The 19,330-nt window shown below is 45.5% G+C and overlaps 1 protein-coding gene across 2 annotated transcripts in view; it reads left to right on the forward strand.

The window, feature by feature from the left end:
• The first annotated feature begins 1,556 nt into the window (after nucleotides 1–1,556).
• The window catches only part of DIP2C (DIP2 acetate--CoA ligase C (putative)), a 166,804-nt gene continuing 149,030 nt past the window's right edge, over nucleotides 1,557–19,330 (forward strand). For both annotated transcript variants that reach the window (XM_017862169.1, XM_017862170.1), the window contains exons 1-2: nucleotides 1,557–1,666; nucleotides 15,274–15,399. In XM_017862169.1, the coding sequence (XP_017717658.1) occupies nucleotides 15,327–15,399 (73 nt within the window). In that variant the 5' untranslated portion in view covers nucleotides 1,557–1,666; nucleotides 15,274–15,326. The remainder of the gene's footprint in view (nucleotides 1,667–15,273; nucleotides 15,400–19,330) is intronic.

Raw genomic sequence — 19,330 nt, forward strand, 5'->3', positions numbered from 1 at the left:
AGAATCATTGAAAAGCGTAAGATAGGACGGTATTTGTAGCACACTGCAGACCCTGACGTGGTGACCACAGTGGTGTAAGGGGGGATGTCTAAAGGACAATTCAGGAAGTCGTGTGGTAAGTCTGTGTTTATGAACATAAGTGCCAGGTGACTACTGTTTTTCACGTGAGACTTGATAACACTCTGATTTCCTAAAATGCATGTTTGATAAAAGTAATTGAAGATCATTTTTAAAAGAGCATTTGTAGATGATGATTGCAAGAGGTTGGTAGCAGCAGTTTGTTCCTCAGGAACTGATGGTGATTTGGATGCTGCTGAAAGAAGAGCACATGAGACTTAACCAAATGACAGGGTGGGGGAGCGGTGACGGGGTGTGGAGCTGTGCTTCATTTAGTTCTGAACTCGCCAGCCTGATACGTAGGGTCTGCACACGCACCATGAAAAGCTGACGTGCAGAAACCACCTGAGTGAGAGGAACATGAAGCCCACAGACTCAGACTTGACAGCTGTTGTAAGAGCCCATCATGGAAAACCAGGGACTAAATATTTCTTTTGTTAACTTAAAACTTTATTTCTGGTTTACTTTCAATCAAATATTACTGATCCATTTCTGAAGAAGCATCTGTTAGTGATCGGTGCTCAGTCTCAGAGCAGTTCTTCATGGAACTGAGACAATGACGTCCTTCCCGTGGACTCAGAGCAGTTCTTCGTGGAATGTGAGGATGACGTCCTTTCTGTGGTATCAGCCGTTCACGGAACTGTGAGGATGACGTTTTTCCCGTAGTATCGGAGCAGTTCTTCGTGGAACTGTGACGATGTCCTTCCTTTGGGGGCTTCGTTTCATCTAGTTGTGTTCCTTGCCACCCTGTTATTACCTGAATATAACCAATACTGTGACAGGTGGATTCACGTCAGTGTTTTGACCAATACCATTAAATTGTTTTTATCTGACCCCGTTAACTTTTTTTGTAATTTATCAAATAATTGTAATTCATAGTCGAATATAATCTGTTAAACCACTTGGCATCAAATGGAGTAAGTTTCCAGAGAGTAATCTGGAATGAACAAAGCTGGACGTTCAGGGCATGTCCTGGTTACCTGAATTCTACTGTTAAATTATCCTGTAAGATTTATTTTAAAAATTGCTTTAATAATTAAATTTTAAATTTTCTTAAGAACTTATACAACCCATTCTGTATATTTACAACATGAAAGGTCATAACTTGAGTCTGTGTCTTGGGCCCTGTTTCTCTCACTCCCAGGAATTCAGTTGCTACCTGTGGCTGAGTTTGTGTGTCTCCCTGCCTGTCAGTGGACGCTTGTGCTGTAAGAGGGGCCGTGGTGGCGTCCAGGCAGGAGGGGTCTCCCCGGCTGTAGGAGAGCTTCCCCCTCGGTCCTGGCCCTCCTGCCTGTGGGCTCTGAGGTGCTGCCATGCCCAGTCCCATGGGTAGCTCTGGCTTTGCTGTGGGGATGGAGGGAATGATTTGCTGGAGTCCGCTGAGCACAGCCACACCTCACTCTGCTCTCTTCCCTCTTCCCTCTTCCCTGAAATCCAGGGGTGGACCAAGCTTTGCCGCAAGAACGCCGGGCTCCTGTCACTCCTTCCTCTGCCTCTCGCTACCACCGCCGAAGGTCTTCAGGGTCACGAGATGAGCGCTATCGGTCAGGTAAGCATGGAGTGGGGTGTGACAATATGTCCATCTGCTGCCTGTGCCAGGAGGGTGCCTGTGCCCAGCCACTGGGCGAGGCAGAAGCATGGTGGGTGTGGCCTCCAGCTTTCTGTGCAGACACACCCTGCTAGGAGACCCCAGTGTCTGGTACATAGCTGTTCACGTGGTTTACAAGCCCACGTTGTCTACTATTCAGAATTTCACACTAATTAAAAAGATTATAATCTTGTGCCAAATTTTCTCATTTTAGGCATCACTGTTAAATAACTTTTTAATCGTGGTTGCAAGTTTTTTCTTCTCCTTACCCTCAGTGATTTGTTTTCCAGGTCTACTTTTCTAAACAGAAATGAAAACCACACATTGTCATGTGTTTCCTATTTGTTTTTCCTCTGTGTTTTATGATGTCATCTGCACAGGGCTGTCTGGAGACTGAGTTGCCACTGCCACCTGGGCTTGGCCAGCTGAAATTTCTTTAACAGAAAACTCAGGCTGTCAGGCATGGTGGCGGGCACCTGTAGTTCCAGCTACTCAGCAGGCTGAGGCAGGAGAAGTGCTTGAACCTGGGAGGCGGAGGTTGCAGTGAGCCGAGATCATGCTACTGCACCCCAGTCTGGGAGACAGGGCAAAACTCCATCTCAAAAAATCTCAGGCTGTGATTGATGTTTGAATTACTCGGAAAGAGTTTTTCCAACATGTAGGTTAAGGTTGCTTCTTTAAAAGAAAATTACCTGTGAATTATTGTGTAGTTCCCAGGGCCCCAGTGAGGGCAGGGGTGGGTTGCTGGTGATGGAACTGATTTGTGAATCCCTTTATTTACCAAATGCCCTTCACCGGCGTTCTCACGTTGTTCTCACGTGGAGCTTTCATGATAAGCAGGTGAAGTTGTGGCTGTTGTCTCCTGTGTCAGAAGAAAAAACGGAGGCTAAGGGATGACGGAACTCACCCGGTGGTGGAGGAAAGGCTGTGAGTCTCAGTTGTGCTGTAACAAATCTCTGTCCACACAAGCTCATGTGATTAGCCACTTCTGCATCCTCCTCAGTCGCCGTCTGCCTGGCCTCTTGGCTCTGCTCTTTCCAGAGAGATTTTATGGCCTCGGGGAGTGTCACCTGTGCAAAGGAGAAGGACGTACCTGAGAGCCTGAATGAAAAGCTGGTGTCTCCTCCACGGCGCCCCCTGCTGCTTTCTCCAGGGACACTTTGACCCCAGGAAAACGTGGGGATGGAACGAAGGAGGATTTGCTCCCGAATCCAACCTCCGTTATTTCACAGCTGTCTTAAGCCCTGACACATTGAGACCTTCTCTTACTCACGTGGGTGTCTCGGAGGCTCCTATCAAGTTCAGGAGTGTGGAGGTGCCCGCGTGCTGTCAGCCTGGGGTGAACGCTTCCCTCACCGTGTGTCAATGCCGCCGTGTGGGCGCCCTGTCTGTGAACACAACACACCCAGACGTGCACGCAGGTGTGAGTTCACATCGCTTCAGTTCTCACGGAAGTCAGTGGGGGTCTGTCTTCCATTTTATAGATGAGGAAACTGAAATTCAGGGAGGCTGCCTGATGGCTGACGATCACATGGGCCTGCTCCCTGCAGGAGGATGCAAGCCCAGCTTTGGCCTAACATCTTACCACACAGGAGAGAGGAGATCCACGTCAGTCACCAGTGCATCTGTTTCCTACATTCTCTCTCCATGATGCTGCAGTGGGGTTGATAAACCCTGTGTTTACCTTTGGATCGTGCAATCTTCACAGTCCCAGCTACTCCACGAGATAAGTGTGGCGGGTTGTGGTTGTCGCACGCTCTTCTCTCTTGATAAAAGCCTGAGAGGGATGGGTGGAGCAGGAGATGGTGATCTCTTGGCTTCGGGCGCGTTTTCTGTTCACCCATGCACCTTACCTCACCTCTTCAAAGGCAGGAAGGCATGGAGGGGAGAGGCACACGGCAGAGGGGGTGGCTGAGAGTGGGAAGTGGGTGGAGGAGACCGACGCTTCAGCTCGGAGACTGCAGGCTCTGCCCTGGAAGGAAGCCAGACCCAACGTGAGAAGTATGGTTCATTTCTCCTGTTTCTGTAAAATTGTGGAATACGGCACCCCTTCATACACAATCCCTCCCATTCCCCATCCTGACTCATGTCTCCATTGCCATTATAACCACATGATACTCTGTCCATCTGTCTGCATATCTGTGTATTCCTTATTTATCTACCTGTCAATCATCCATTTATCAACCTCTCTGTATCTGTCTACACATTCACCAATCATCTACTTACTTGTCAATCATCCGTTTATGTCCACCATCCATCATCAGACATCTCATCCATTTGCCCAATCACTCAGCCATTCTTCCACCATCCACCTCCCTACCTCTCACCTTCTCCCATAAGAATACGAGGTCCACACAGGCCAGGATCTCTGTTTTGTTCATTCGTGTGGGCCAAGCACCTGAAATATTGCCTGGCTTCTATATTTTGAAGGAAGATGAGGGAGCATGACACATTTGGGGAAGGGCAAGAAGTCAGGTAGGAGGGGCTGGGTTATAGCATCTTGAGTATCATGCTTGGGAATTTGGACTTCATCCTGAAGATGGTGGGGAACCACTTGGAGATTTTAGGCAAAGGGCCTGTCAGGGTTTGAAGATCACGTTAGCAGCAGCATGGAGCCTGGGCTTGAAAGTGGGGGAGTCGAAACAATCCTGAATGCCTGAAACTGATGGATACTTAAGAGATATCTGTCGGGGCTGGGCACTGTGGCTCATGCCTGTAATCCCAGCACTTTTGGAGACCGAGACAGGTGGATCACCTGAGGTCAGGAGTTTGAGACCAGTCTGGCCAACATGGCGAAACCTCATGTCTACGAAAAATAAAAATTAGCCAGGTGTGTGGTGGCTCATGTCTGTAATTCGAGCTACTCCAGAGGCTGAGGCAAGAGAATTTCTTGAACCCAGGAGGTGGAGGTTGCAGTGACCCGAGATCACAACACTGCACTCTAGCCTGGGCGACGGAGTGAGACTGTGTCTCCAAAAAAAAAAAAAAAAGTATCAGATTTGAGAAATGCTCACAAGATAATAGCAGTAAGACCTGAATGTTGGGTTAACAAGGAGAGGAACATGAGAGGAAATCAGGGTGACCTTGATGTCTAGTATCATACTGAATGGGCAAAAACTGAAAGCATTCCCTTTGAAAACTGGCACAAGACAAGGATGCCCTCTCTCACCACTCCTATTCAACGTAGTATTGGAAATTCTGGCCGTGGCAATCAGGCAAGAGAAAGAAAGGGTATTCAAATAGGAAGAGAGGAAGTCAAACTGTTTCTGTTTAGAGATGACATGATTTTATATTTAGAAAACCCCATCATCTCAGCCTAAAATCTCCTTAAGCTGATAAGCAACTTCAGCAAAGTCTCAGGATACAAAATCAGTGTGCAAAATCACAAGCATTCCTATACACCAACAACAGACAGAGAGCCAAATCATGAGTGAACTCCCATTCAGAATTGCTTCAAAGAATAAAATACCTAGGAATCCAACTTACAAGAGATGTGAAGGACTTCTTTAAGGAGAACTACAAAACTGCTGCTCAAGGAAATAAGAGGACATAAACAAATGAAAAAACATTCCGCGCTCATGGATAGGAAGAATCAGTATGAAAATGGCCATATTGCCCAAAGTAATTTATAGATTGAATACTATCCCCATCAAGCTACCATTGATTTTCTTCACATAATTGGAAAAAACTACTTTAAATTTTATATGGAACCAAAAAATAAGCCCACATAGCCAAGAAAATCCTAAGCAAAAAGAACAAAGCTGGAGGCCTCGTGCTACCTGACTTCAAAGTATACTAACAAGGCTACAGTAACCAAAACAGCATGATACTGAAATGTCAAATGCTTTGGTACTGGTACCAAAACAGATATAGACCAATGAAAGAGAAGAGACGCCTCAGAAATAACACCACACATCTACAATCATCTGATCTTTGACAAAGCTGACAAAAGCAATGGGGAAAGGATTCCCTATTTAATAAATGGTGTTGGGAAAACAGGCTAGCCATATGCAGAAACTGAAACTTGACGCCTTCTGTACACCTTATACAAAAATTAACTCAAGTTAAATTAAAGACTTAAACGTAAGACCTAAAACCATAAAAACCTTAGAAGAAAACTTAGGCAGTACCATTCAAGACAAAGGTGTGGCCAAAGACTTCATGACTAAAACACCAAAAGCAATGGCAGCAAAAGCCAAAATTGAGAAATGGGATCTAAACTAAAGCGCTTCTGCAAGGCAAAGGAAACTACCATCAGAGTTAATAGGCAGCCTACAAAATGGGAAAAAATTTTTGCAATCCATCCGACAAAGGGCTAATATCCAGAATCTACAAAGAACTTAAACACATTTACAAGAAGACGACAACCCCATCAAGAATTTGATGGATATGAACAGCCACTTCTCAAAAGAAGACATGCGGCCAATAAACATATGAAGAAAAGCTCATCACTAGTTGTTAGAGAAATGCAAATTAAAACCACAATGAGATACCATCTCATGCCAGTTAGAATGAGGATCACTAAAAAGTCAGGAAACAACAGATGCTGGAGAGGATGTGGAGAAACACCATTGGTGGGAGTGTAAATTAATTCAACCATTGTGGAAGACAATGTGGCAATTCCTCAAGGATCTAGAACCAGAAATACCATTTGACCCAGCAACCCCATTACTAGGTATATACCCAAAGGATTATAAATCATGCTACTCTAAAGACACGTGCACATGTATATTTATTGTGGCACTGTTCACAATAGCAAAGACTTGAAACCAATCCAAATATCCATCAATGATAGACTGGATAAAGAAAATATGGCACATAGACACCATGGAATACTACACAGCCATAAAAAAGGGTAAGTTTGTGTCCTTTGCAGGGACATGGATGAAGCTGGAAGCCATCATTCTCAGCCAACTAATATAAGAACGGAAAACTAAACACATGTTCTCACTCATAAATGGGAGTTGAACAATGAGAACATATGGACATGGGAACATCACGCACTGGGGCCTGTTGGGGACTGGGGGACTAGAGGAGGGATAGCATTAGGAGGAATGCCTAATGTAGATGACAGGTTGATGAGTGCAGCAAACCACCATGGCACATGTATACCGGTTACTTCCCGGCCTCTCTGTAGGTGGAAATATCCTTGACCACTTTCGGTGCTCATCCTCAAGGATATTTAGAAATACTAAAAAGTCACTGCCCTCTGTCCTAACTGTTGAGTTTCCAGATGATTTTCTCCTATCTTTTTAAGCATTTGTATTTCAGGTATTTGCTGGAGTCCGTGACACTGTCTGTGTGTCCAGCATGACCAGCGAATCTTGTTACTCTTGTGACGTCTGTGCACATATCTGTTGACTCCTCTGCAATCCTACCTGGTACCTTTACCCGAGATGTTTCTGTTTCTCATGGTTTCCAGTCCATGGCCTCTCATCTGGTGTCTCGTTGACATGGCTGGGTGAAACTGTATTCAGGGCATTTGTAATTAAGGCTTTGGAGGACACTTGATCAGATGCTTTCATGGATTTCTGATGCTGCACAGCTGCTGGATTTCATCTATCGGCTCAGTTTGTGAAAAGGATGTGTTTTCAAGGGAATATTTGTTTTGTAGCAACCTGTTTACCCATGTTATATTTTCCTGAAAGTTCTTCGTCTTATGAGCTCTTCTCAGAATGATCTGGATTTTATGCAGAGCTTTGTAAACGTCTTTGTTCTTAGCTCATACCCTTTTCAGCACTGTGTGTTCATCCAACACTCCCCCCTTCCTCGCACCCGGGCCTCAGACTGGCCAGGACTCCCTGTGACCCGCTGGCGTTGGCTCTCACGGGAGATGGGCCCATCCTGCACCCTGTGGTCAGATCTCTCCCCTCACCTGTGGGATTTGGGCCACTGGCCAGTGGACATGCGGCCTTCTAAGCTGGGTGTCGTAAGAGAAGACCTCCCCGGGTAGCTGGGTGGGGTGTTTTCTCTGCGGCAGGGCACTAGCAAAGCACCCGGCTGTGCTGAGGACGCAGGAGGAGCAGCGAGAGGAACCAGGGGGGCCATCGTGGCGTGGGTCGCCTCCTTGTTTCCTCTAGGTGTCACGCTGGGAAAGGTCTTTCCGCAAAGTGCTGTCCATTTAATCGCTATTTTAGGTGTTCGTGGTTGGATGCTGTTTTCTGCCTTGGATATTTTGAGTTGGATGGGAATTGTTAAACACAGCAACAACTTAGCACATGGAGGTTGATTCTGACTCGAACACTTCACTCCGCGTCGCAGAAAATGCTTCAGCCATAATTACACTGCGTGCTTTAGAAGCTGGTCACGCCTGGACAGGTTGTCCTTTCTCCACATGTTCGCTGTGTTTTGATGATGGGTCAGCACGCTCTAAGGGTCTGCGCTGAGAAGAGCCCATCACACAATGGGGAGGCTGTCCTGTTGTTGTTACTCGTGTTAACATTGTTCAGTGTAGAGTCTGACGGAATCTTCAGGGGTGCTGTTTATAGATGTGTTGAAGTGTCACCGTGCCACTGATTTCAGGTTAAAATAGAATGTGGACATCTTTTTGCAATAGTTTTTAATTACTCCGCTAGTTTGTGTTGCTGTCTCTTGCTGTGCAGTCCACAGTCTGACATCTTGGTGGTCCCCGTGTTTCCCTCCTGCGCGTTACCCGATTCTGTGGGTCAGCTGTGAGGAAACCACTCTCCGTCCTCGTCTGGAGTGGCCTTGAGCTGGGTGTGCTGGTCTCCCTGTGGGCTGAAGTGTTCTTCTGTTACTGTTTTCTCTCAGTTTTTTGACCAAATTTAGCAGACTTGTGTATGGTGCAAACACTTTTAAAAATGTCTTTTGCCTTTATGAAAAAAGTACCTGCATTGCTTTAAGATGAACCTTTCCTGTGTCTCCATCCTGCCCCATAGATTGCTCTGTGTTAGAAACTGGGTGGTGTATGAGCTTCATGGCCTCATTCCATCAAGCACTCTCACCTCTGATTGCAAAAGTGACTGCACTCAAGGCAAAAAACTTTGCAAATGTTGAAAAGAATGAACAAAAAGCAATATATCGTTCTCTTATCATTCTGAAATGGCTACTCTTAATATTTTGATGTAGTTCTTTCAATTCTTTTTAAGTAAAATTGCTTCTAACACAAGCACTTTAATTGTATTGATCAAATTATATTCAGGAAATAAGGAGAAAGTAAAAAGAAGATCCAGTTTGGGGCAAAAGAAAGACGACATAGAAAGAGGCTGTAAAACTCCCTGCAATTTGAAAAGCTGGGTTGTGGTGGTTGTGGTTTTGTTTTTACCGCGAGAGACCACGTGATTCTTCTGGGCACTGAAGGGCAATAGGATAATATCCTATGTGTGTTCTGGTGGCCATATGGTGGCCAGTCCCATGTCCTCTTTCGAAGCAGAGAAAGCTTGAGGTTTGAGGTAGTGGTTTGGTAACTTTTTGAAAATCTGTTTGTAGGACTGCACTGCAGAGATTAGGTCAGTCTGAATTAGAATCGAATGACCTGTTCAGGCCACGGGAGCTTTCTACACCGGGTGTACGCCTGTTCTGGATGTGGTGTAGAAAGAACAGGACTGGGAGGGTTTCTTGCTTCACCAGTCACCGCCCACAGGCAGGGGCTGGGGAGCCCAGGGTGCTGCGGAGATGGGCTTCCAGGCTCCCACCCTGGCCCTGAGGAGGTTGCAGGCTGAATTTAGACGGGGCCGTTATTGAGGCATAGACAGTATATTTTATACCCACACATACGGACATATACATAGATGTGTGCACATACATATGCGTACATATCTGTGTATAACATACGTGTACATACCCGTGTGTGCATAGGTGACAGAACCACCTGGCTTTTGTGCTGTTTGCTTGATCTTTTCATTTGCCTCAGTTGAAACAAGACGTGTTCCTTGTTGGAGGTAAATGGTTTCTTTGTTCCAGACCAGTCATAGAAATGCCTGCAATTATCACTGTTTGTTGTCTCTCGGGAAGCTATTTCGGGAAGGAAGTGTACGTTCCAAGGCTGCTGGTTGGCCTGTCATCACCCTGGGGGTCTTGGTGTGGGTCACGGGAGCTGTGGCTGCTCACGCGTGGAGCTCTGTCTTTCTCACTGCCGCTGGTAGACAGCCGGTCACCAACACAGTGTGTGTCCCAGTGGCCTTTGAGAAGAATTCTCTGCATCATTTTTATACAAGGTCCTTTTTCTTTTTCGATGTCAACGTTGTGTCTTCCAGCCAAGTGATATGTTCTTGCAGAAACAGGAAGTGTGGCCCAAGTGAGAAGTGAGGGAATTGATCCATAACTGCTATCAGTTTTTATACAGTTGAGCCATTGTAATTTATGCATAAACATGTTAATCTGTAGCAGTGAGTCACAGTGCCAGACCCTCACAAATGCCAAATGTCTACGTGGGACCTCTCTTCGGTCGGGTCCACATCACAGGAAGAAAAGTCGCTCAAACGCAGCGCGGAGTGGATGTGAATCTTTCCGAAACGTCGTGAATCAGAGCGACTGCTTTCCCATTTGCCGGACTCCCCATTTGAGGTTGTGAGATTCCCATTCCGAGGCTCCCTCAATTTCTCAGCACCCATTTCACTCCTTCCTGGAGATAACAGACTCACAGTGATACCTTGTTCTCAGATTTTCTAATTAGAAAAATCGCATATTTCACAAGAATAGTCCGGCTTACTCCTTAGCCTGGGGTAAGCCACATACCACTTTTCTCCTTAAAATACTTACCTTTCAGGACTCTTGATAAATTAAGAGTAGGCAGGTGCCGTGACTTTGGCCGCAAGCAGTATTATGTATAATGTGCAAGTGAGTGCCTTGAGAGCCATGGTTGCTAAAAACAAATTTTCTCAGAAAAATGTAAGCAGTTCTTTACGTGATCACTGTGTGTGATCCTGAGTATCGACAGGGTGAGTGGGTCTTGCTGCCTCACTCTGTGTGATCCTGAGTATTGTCGGGGTGAGTGGGTCCTGCCACCCCACTGTGTGTGATCCTGAGTATCTTCGGGGTGAGTGGATCCTGCCACCCCACTGTGTGTGATCCTGAGTATCGTCGGGGTGAGTGGGTCCTGCTGCCCCACTGTGTGTGATCCTGAGTATTGCTGGGGTGAGTGGGTCCTGCCGCCCCACTGTGTGTGATCCTGAGTATCGTCGGGGTGAGTGGGTCCTGCTGCCCCACTGTGTGTGCTCCTGAGTATGGACGGGGTGAGTGGGTCCTGCTGCCCCATTGTGTGTGATCCTGAGTATCGCTGGGGTGAGTAGGTCCTGCTGCCCCACTGTGTGTGACAAGCCCTTTGTTTCTGGCCCGGAAATGTCCTGGCTCTGTAAGCGCATTGGGCTGGTGCTGGCTCCCTTGTTAGTTTGCATGTGAGGCAGAATCTCACACCTTTCACTCTTGTTGACATACAGATGCCGAAGCTTTTAACAAATTCTTACTAAATCAAACCCAGAAATATGGAAAAGGGAGAAGAATATCATGACTGCTTAGAGTTTGTTCTCATGATGTGTAGTTTTGCGTTGCACACTTGGCTCATCATTCAAAAATCAATGTAATTCACCACATTAACAAAAAAAAGCAGAAAACCCATTTTATCCTCTCAGTAGACAATGAAAAACATCTGTTGAAATTTAATAGTCCTTATACGAATTTTCTATCACATCAGCAGCAGAAGGGAACTTTCTCCGTTTGATAAAGGCCATTCCTGAAAACCAAGAGCTGACCCCCCTCCTCGGTGGTGGCAGCAGCCGGGGCGCTCTGCCCACAGTCGGGGTGTCGGGAGCATGGCCATTCTCCGTGGTTCAGGTTCACATGGCATGCACTGGGGTCCTTGTCCTTGAAGTGAGTCAGGAGAACTAAAAGGTGTAAAGACTTGGAAGGGGTGATATACATGATTTACAGAAGACACAGGGCCTTATTTAGAACATTTTAGGAAACGTACAACCAACCAGAAATGGTGTGAATTTTGCAAGCATGCAAGATAGACTCTTCGCAACAGATGTATACAGATGCCCAGTGGCCTGTGAAAGGTGCTCGCCAGGAAGTCATTGGGTAAGTGCAACTTAAACCCACGAGGTTCCCCTTCACAAGAGTGGAGAGGGAGGACAGTAGCAGGTGCTGATGAAGATATGACAGGCTGGATCTCAGACTGATGGAGACTTAAAACGGCACAGCCGCTTTTGCAAACAGTGTGGCAGTTTTTTTTTAATGTGTACACTTACCATATGGCCCAGCAGGTACGCTGTAGATGTTCACCAAGGAAAGATGAAAATGTGTGTCCTTGTAAAAGAATGCACATTATCTCCAGAGTAAATTGTCATAGCCAAAAACTAGAAACAACATAAATCTCTCTCATCTGGAGACACATGAGCAAATTCGGATATATTCATACATTCTCCTAGTTCCCTTCGGGAAAAACGTACAAAATACTGAAACCAAAACAGGCAACGGGGATGAGTTCCAGCAGCCTTGAATTGAGCAGAGTGAGCATCATGCCGTGGAGTCCATGTGACGATGGAGAATCTATGCGAGTCTCGGGTGACGGGAGAGCGCCAAGAACACTCCTCGTGAATGAACGGTGGCTGTCTCTTGAGGGCCGGTATTGACTGGGAGGGGACATGTGGGAACTTTGAGGCAAAAGGTTTGATTAGGGTAATAGATTTCCATTTATCAAAACGCGCCAAGTGTACTTAAGATCTGAACATTTCACTGTGTGTACTTTGTGCTTCCTCCCTTCCAAAAAACAATGAAAAAATAATTACAAATGAACACTGAACTCGATAGATTTTCACAGTGGTATTAGATAGCAATTCTGAAAGCATTGCTGTATCTCCAGGCTTAAGCAAATAAGCTTAATAAATTAGTGAATATATTGAGTGTGACAGGAGCCAGGTTTCTTTCTTGGCAAGAGAGGTAGAAATAAGAAAAGGCCAAAGCCTGGAATGGATCATGTGGGATTTGGTTGCAGCAGGAGGTACCAGTATAAGCTGGTGGCTCCTGACAGATGTAGACAGGGACACAAGTGCCTGTGCATGGGTGTGAGTGTACATCCGTGTACAGGCGTGTTGTGTGTTCTGCTTACCGGCAATGCCCAGCAGCACCTGGTGCCTTGTCTTAGTTTCTAAACACCATTCTTCACTAGAAGGAGCCCTGGTCCAAGGGCTGGGGAATCCGGTGTCAAATCTGGAACCAGTTGAGCAACACAACAAACCATTGTAACTGTGAATCATAACCCACCAAGCCAGACTCCGTGAGTACATATCAACATATGTAAATGAATGCTGAAAGATGAAATAATTATTTTTCAGAGAATATGGAAGATCTAATGATTTAGAAGGAATGACAGGAAATCAGTGGATGCTAAAACTAGTAGTGAAGAATTCATGGAAAACAGAATATGCACATAGTGTCATGGTGTCTCCTCCCAAATCTTAATTTCTACGTGAGAAGTAGCGTCTTTGCTTTGGAGGAACTTAAGCACCACCTTCACTGTGTTGCCGATGTTAACATTGTCACACAGGACAGACTTCTGTGGTGTCCCTGCTAAAATGCATACTCTTGAGTCTAGTCCGGAAGATACCAAAATAAAGGACAAGCTGTAAAACAACTGACCCATATTCTTTAACATTTCCAATTTCAAGAAACACAAAAGCTGAGAAACTTGGATTCTGGAAGGGTAAAAATCACATGACAAATCAATTCATGATCCTGGATTGGATCGTAAAATACGAAGACAAAGTAAGAAAATTATGGAGACAGTTGACACCATTTGAACGTGATCTTTGTATATGACAGTTTAATTTCCCGATCTTGAGGAAAATGAATGTGAGAGAATATCCTTGTGTTTAGGAAATACATTGAAACATTTAGGTATGGAAGGACATAGTATCTGAAATTTATTTTCATTTGACTTAGAAAATTCATGGGGAAGGGGGGAAAGCAGTGATGTAAGATAGGAGCAGTTGGGTCTAAGTTGAGCCTGGTAAGTTATGTGGGAATTCACTACGCTGGTCTTGCAGATTTTCTGTGTATTTGAAATTACATCCAAAAAGTTTAAAACGGAGAATATGCAAAACAAAAAGTGATTTGTGGAAGTGAGTGGACTGTCACCTCATTGATCCCTTCAGTTTTCGGCCATGAGCCAAGTCAGTCACATTGTGGTTTTTGACCTGGGAATTAGAAATAGTGGCCAGATGACCAGGCTTTTTAGTTAGGGACAGAAGTATGCACAAAGGCTGACCAAGACCAAGCAGTGCGATGAGCTGCTTGCAGGCGTGATGTGGCAGGTCTTGCTCCTGTCTCAGGTGGCAGTGTGGGGGGTTTAAGCCGGAAAGCCACATCCGATTCCCTTTCAGTGGGATCATTCTCGCAGCTTCAGAGAAAACTGCCCCGTCCTGGGGACCCTTTTCCCCAACCCGTCTTCACTCACGCTGGCCATTTTTGGTGGTGGTGGTTTTATTCTGCTAACACCGTTCTCACTGACAGTTTAGGGCCTTTGAGCGGGTTTTTGCCTGTGTCTCGAAGATTCTCGTCTTGACAGCCAGTATGGTTCATTCCTGTTGTTCTGATTTTGTGTTAAGAGGGTTCTTCCCTGGCTTCACAGTTTGAAGTTCCCGCTGCATCTGTCTCTGCTTTAATTCTCTACCCCGTCTATCACCTGTCTCATCCCTTAAGAAGTGGCCCGCGTGAGATGCCATGAGACTGTCAGCGTCCCCAGCCTGTAGACTTACAGAGGAGGCATTCGGTGAATGTGTGGAATTAATGTAATGGGTTAATAGCCACAAAATGTGTTAATGGTTGTGTTAGTCCATTTTCATGCTGCTGATAAAGACATACCCGAGACTGGGAAGAAAAAGAGATTTAGTTGGCGTTGCAGTTCCGCATGGCTGGGGAGGCCTCAGAATCATGGCGGGAGGCGAAAGGCACTTACATGTCAGCAGGAAGAGAAAACGAGGTGGAAGCAAAAGCGGAAACCCCTGATAAACCATCAGATCTCATGAGACTTATTCACTATCACGAAAATAGCACAGGAAAGATGGGCCCCAGTGATTCAATGACCTCTCCCTAGGTCCCTCCCACAACCCATGGGGATTCTGGGACGTACAATTCCAGTGGAGATTCAGGTGGGGACACAGCCAAACCCTATCCATAGCCAACACAGTCCTGGCCCATGGCTGGTGTTGAGCTGAGCTGCGACCGTGGCTGTGGGAGTTGAGGCGCGAGGCGTGCACACGCCTCTCAGCGGTACAGTTGAAAGGATTTGGAGGCTCCAATGTGTGACCTACAAAGAATCTCCGAAGATCAAGATCCATTCACCCTAAAAAGAAAAATCTCAGCACAGTTTACAGCCAGTGTTTTCTTGTGGATATGGATTCTGCGGTAATAAAATGAATAATTAAAAGTCTGTGAATAAATTTTAATGTCTTCACTGGAATTGTAAACACTGATTTTCTTTTCTCACCCACCCATCTGTTGGTGAGTATCAGAAGGTGGATGAACCGTGTTGCGGGGACAGAGAGGAGGGTGCAGCTTGGCCTCTGGGACCTCAGCTGAGCCCTGAGTGACTGAGCTCTCTGTTTCAGACGTCCACACGGAAGCTGTCCAGGCGGCTCTGGCTAAACATAAAGAGCGGAAGATGGCGGTGCCTATGCCTTCCAAACGCAGGTCCCTGGTCGTGCAGACCTCCATGGACGCCTACACCCCTCCAGGTAAGGGACATGCTCCCCGACACGGCCTCCTGAACATGCCGCGCCTCAGAATTGACCACTAGCCCAGCAGTCGGGTTTTTGCCTTCAAAATCATGGTGCAGAAATGCAGATTTTATGAACCAGAAGTCCAAAAACAGTGTATGAGTTAAACGTGGAAGGAAAAGTAACATTATGTATCTGTATAAATACACATTTTTAACTTTTCATCAAGACTCATACATATGATACATACCAGTAAAATCTCACACAGCTTTATTCATTTAATTCTTTATAGGGAAAAGGGAAGAGTTTGTAACCCTCTGGGTGGAATTGGACTTTTCTTCTGATTAGGCTGGTGCATGCATGTTCTCAAATCTTCAGACAAGTGTGTTATATTGTTGGATTGTTTTAGAACAAGCGAATTGGACAGTTTAGGCAGTTACCCGAATCAGGTCATAAACTTTGCGTGCAAGGTGCCAGCTAGTATTTTAGTTCCTGCAAGCCATAAGGTCTCTCACAACCACTCAACTCTGCCCTCAGCCATGGGTGATAGCAAGTGTGTATGGCTGTGTACCAATAAAACTTTATTTACAAGAACAGTGGACCAGATTTGGTGCACAGACCTGCCAACCCCTGATCTAAATTACTGAAGGTAATAGCCAGTTTATATTTCTGTTTTATAACACGGCTTTTATTTAATCTTGAGTTTTGCATAACTACCTAAATTCTCTATTTTCTCTGCCCAAATAATTATAAACTACATTTCATGATCTTCACACCCAAGTAAAGCAGAAAGTTTAGTTATCCAGATACCTGTTAGAAACTCGGATTGAACCTATGTTACTTGGTGTTTAGTTTCTGTGATTTTGATTCCAACATTATTCGTGTCGTTGTTGCAAGCTTGTCTTCTCAAAGGACCTGAATCACCTTACATCCCACGTTGAAGATACATATCACTTTAAATGACACCATGTTTTTCCTCCAATACAAGAGAAACTTAAGGTACAATATGAATAGTTGAAAATGTACATTTTGGGGAGTATTTTTACTTCTGAAGTTTAGCTTAGTCTTGGCAAGCAGTGAGACAGAAGGATGTGCTTCAGATCAGAGCTGAGGTCAAGCGTATGTCCACATGACTGCAAGCAGCTCCTGAGTTTCACCTTTACGTGCCTTTATAGATGAAGGTACTGAAATTTATAGGACAGAACTTAAAGAGTGCATCATTTTGGTTTTCGTTGCTTTTTGTTTTAAGATAAGGTCTTGCTCTGTCACCAAGGTTGGAATTCAGCATCATGATCACAGCTCTTGGCTCACTGCAGCTGTGACCACCTGGGCTCAAGTGGTCTTCCCACTTCAGCCTCAAGCAGCTGGGACCACAGGTGCACACCCAGCTAATTAAGTTTTTGTAGAGATTATGTTGTTTTTGTTTTTCATTTACATATAACGTGTTCTTCATCTAAACGCAGTGCCAGCAGGCAGGGGAGTGAACGCCGTGCTAGCAAGGTTGTTGGCAAGGGAGCCCTTTCTGCCAACGTGCTCCCTTGGGCTCCTCCCTTTCTTTAATATTAAGTCACAGCACATAATTAAGGGCTGGGCATGGTAGCTCATGCCTATAACTCCAGCACTTTGGGAGTCCAGGGCAGGTGTATGGCTTGAGCCCAAGGGTTCAAGGCCAGCCTGGACAACATGGCAAAATGTACAGAAATGTCTTTTGTACATCTTGTCTCCACCAAAAGTACAAAAAATTAGCTGAGCCTGGTGGTGTACACCTGTAGTTCCAGCTACTTGGGAGGCTGAGGTGGGAGAATCACTTGAGCCCGGGAGGCAGAGGTTGCTGTCAGCTGAGATGGCACCACTGCACTCCAGCCTGGGCAACAGAGCAAGACCTCCATCTCAATTAGGAAAAAAATAACAATAATACATAGAGACTCTTTAAAAATGATTAGGCCAGGCGTGGTGGCTCATGCCTGTAACCTCCGCACTTTGGGAAGCCAAGGCAGGCAGATTGCTTGAGTCCCGGTGTTTGAGACTAGCCTGGGCAACATTCCAAACCCCATCCCTACAGAAAATACAGAAATCAGCCAGGCATGGTGGTGTGTGCCTGTGGTCCCAGCTGCTCAGGAGGCTGGGGTGGGAGGATCACTTGGGCCCAGGGAGGTTGAGGCTGCAGTGAGCCATGATTGTGCCACTGCACTCCAGCCTGGGCAACAGAGCAAGACCCTATCTCAAAAAATAATATGCTTAATCCTGTTTGTTTAGTTTATGGTTATAATTTGCCAAAACTTATAATGAGGTAAAAAATTGTATGTGTTCTTTGTGAAACTAACAACATGGACGTAAAAGGATAACCCACTTGAAATATTGTAAACCAAATTTTTGGCACTAACCAGTATGTAAGGCAACAGGCATTTTTCTTGACCACTTTTTGTAAGAGACATGATGGCTTTGAAATGGAAGCAGCAGTGCGGTTATTTGCTTATTTCTCGTATTGAATCCAACCGCTGAGAAATGTTACTGGGTCATGCGTGACGAATAACCTCATTGTACAGATGTCTGCAAAATATAAAAGAATATTATTAGAAATGTTATTTTTGTGAAATATTTGGATTTGACTAGCATTTTTATATAAACCATAAAACATCCTTTGTAAATTTTCATCAGGAGTTCTCATGATAGCACATAGGGCAGTTTTGTACAATCATAAATGTCAACATCATAAAAATTTTTTACTCCCAGCCTATTTTGTGCTTAGCAGTAGTTTGCATGTTTATTACTGTAGTTACTTGAACAAAGTCTTAGTTGCATTTTCTTACCTATTTTTCTTGGTTGCTGGTAACAGTGGTTAGATCTTACTCAGTTTCACTGCCCTTCAGAGAATGTTCTTGAAGTTTATCTTCTATGAAATGACTGGCTGCTGACCTGGATCATAGTTTCTGGAGAAACTCATTAGGATTGTGGCACTGCTAATATTCTATAGGTGAAGCTTTCCTTTAGTTTTCAAATGTAAAGATAAAAGAATAATTTGCCAAAACTACTTCTAGCCATGATGAGAGAACAGGGACCCAAATCACACATCTGCCGTAAACAACTGTAAAACTGCGCAAAACGAATGAGATGGCTGTTTTTAGTCTGTGAGCACAGCTGTGCCAGCCAGAACCTGAGGGCAGGAGAATGAATGAGACGCACCCACAGTACACTTGCCCTCTGCCTGGAGAACACCTGCAGACCGTGGCACCGAGAGCTCAGGTGTGGGCGGAGCGTATCATCCTACCACGTCCAGAAGGCGGAGATCAGACGGAGCTCAGGTGTGAGCAGAGCATGGCCACCCTACCACGTCCAGGAGGTGGAGATTGGAGAGAATTCAGGTATGGGCGGAGCATATCACCCTGCCACATCCAGGAGAGGGAGATCGGAGAGAGCTCAGGTGTGGGAGGAACATGGCCACCCCACCGCGTCCAGGAGGCGGAGATCGGAGTGGGTGCAGGATGGGAGTTCTCCACAGATCCACACCAGCAGCGAATCAATCCAAGCCTGCCCATGTCACGATGACCCAGCAGTGCCTGTGCTACCTGCTAAAACAAGAGCTGGAAAGCTTCAGAGGAAGGTTAGGGATCCTGAGTGTGCTCAACATGTTACCTACAATGTGTAATACTCAGCAAATAATCACTGCATACACAGAGAAACAGGAGGTAGAATCTGTGGTCAAGAAAAAGGCAGTAAAAAGTGCACACACATGCAGGATGGTCTCTGTCACTCACCACATGCGGCGGCTGAGCACATGAATTGCGCCCGGTCTGAACTGGATTTTGCTACGTGAGAGACATGCCAGTTAATATAAAAAACAGAAAATATTTTATTTGTTTTTTTTTGTTTGTTTGTTTGAGATGGAGTCTTGCTCTGTCCCCCAGGCTGGAGTGCAGTGGTGCAATCTCTGCTCACTGCAAGCTCTGCC

The sequence above is a fragment of the Rhinopithecus bieti genome, unplaced genomic scaffold (genome assembly GCF_001698545.2).
Source record: "Rhinopithecus bieti isolate Rb0 unplaced genomic scaffold, ASM169854v2 scaffold_64050, whole genome shotgun sequence".
Lineage (NCBI taxonomy): Eukaryota > Metazoa > Chordata > Mammalia > Primates > Cercopithecidae > Rhinopithecus > Rhinopithecus bieti.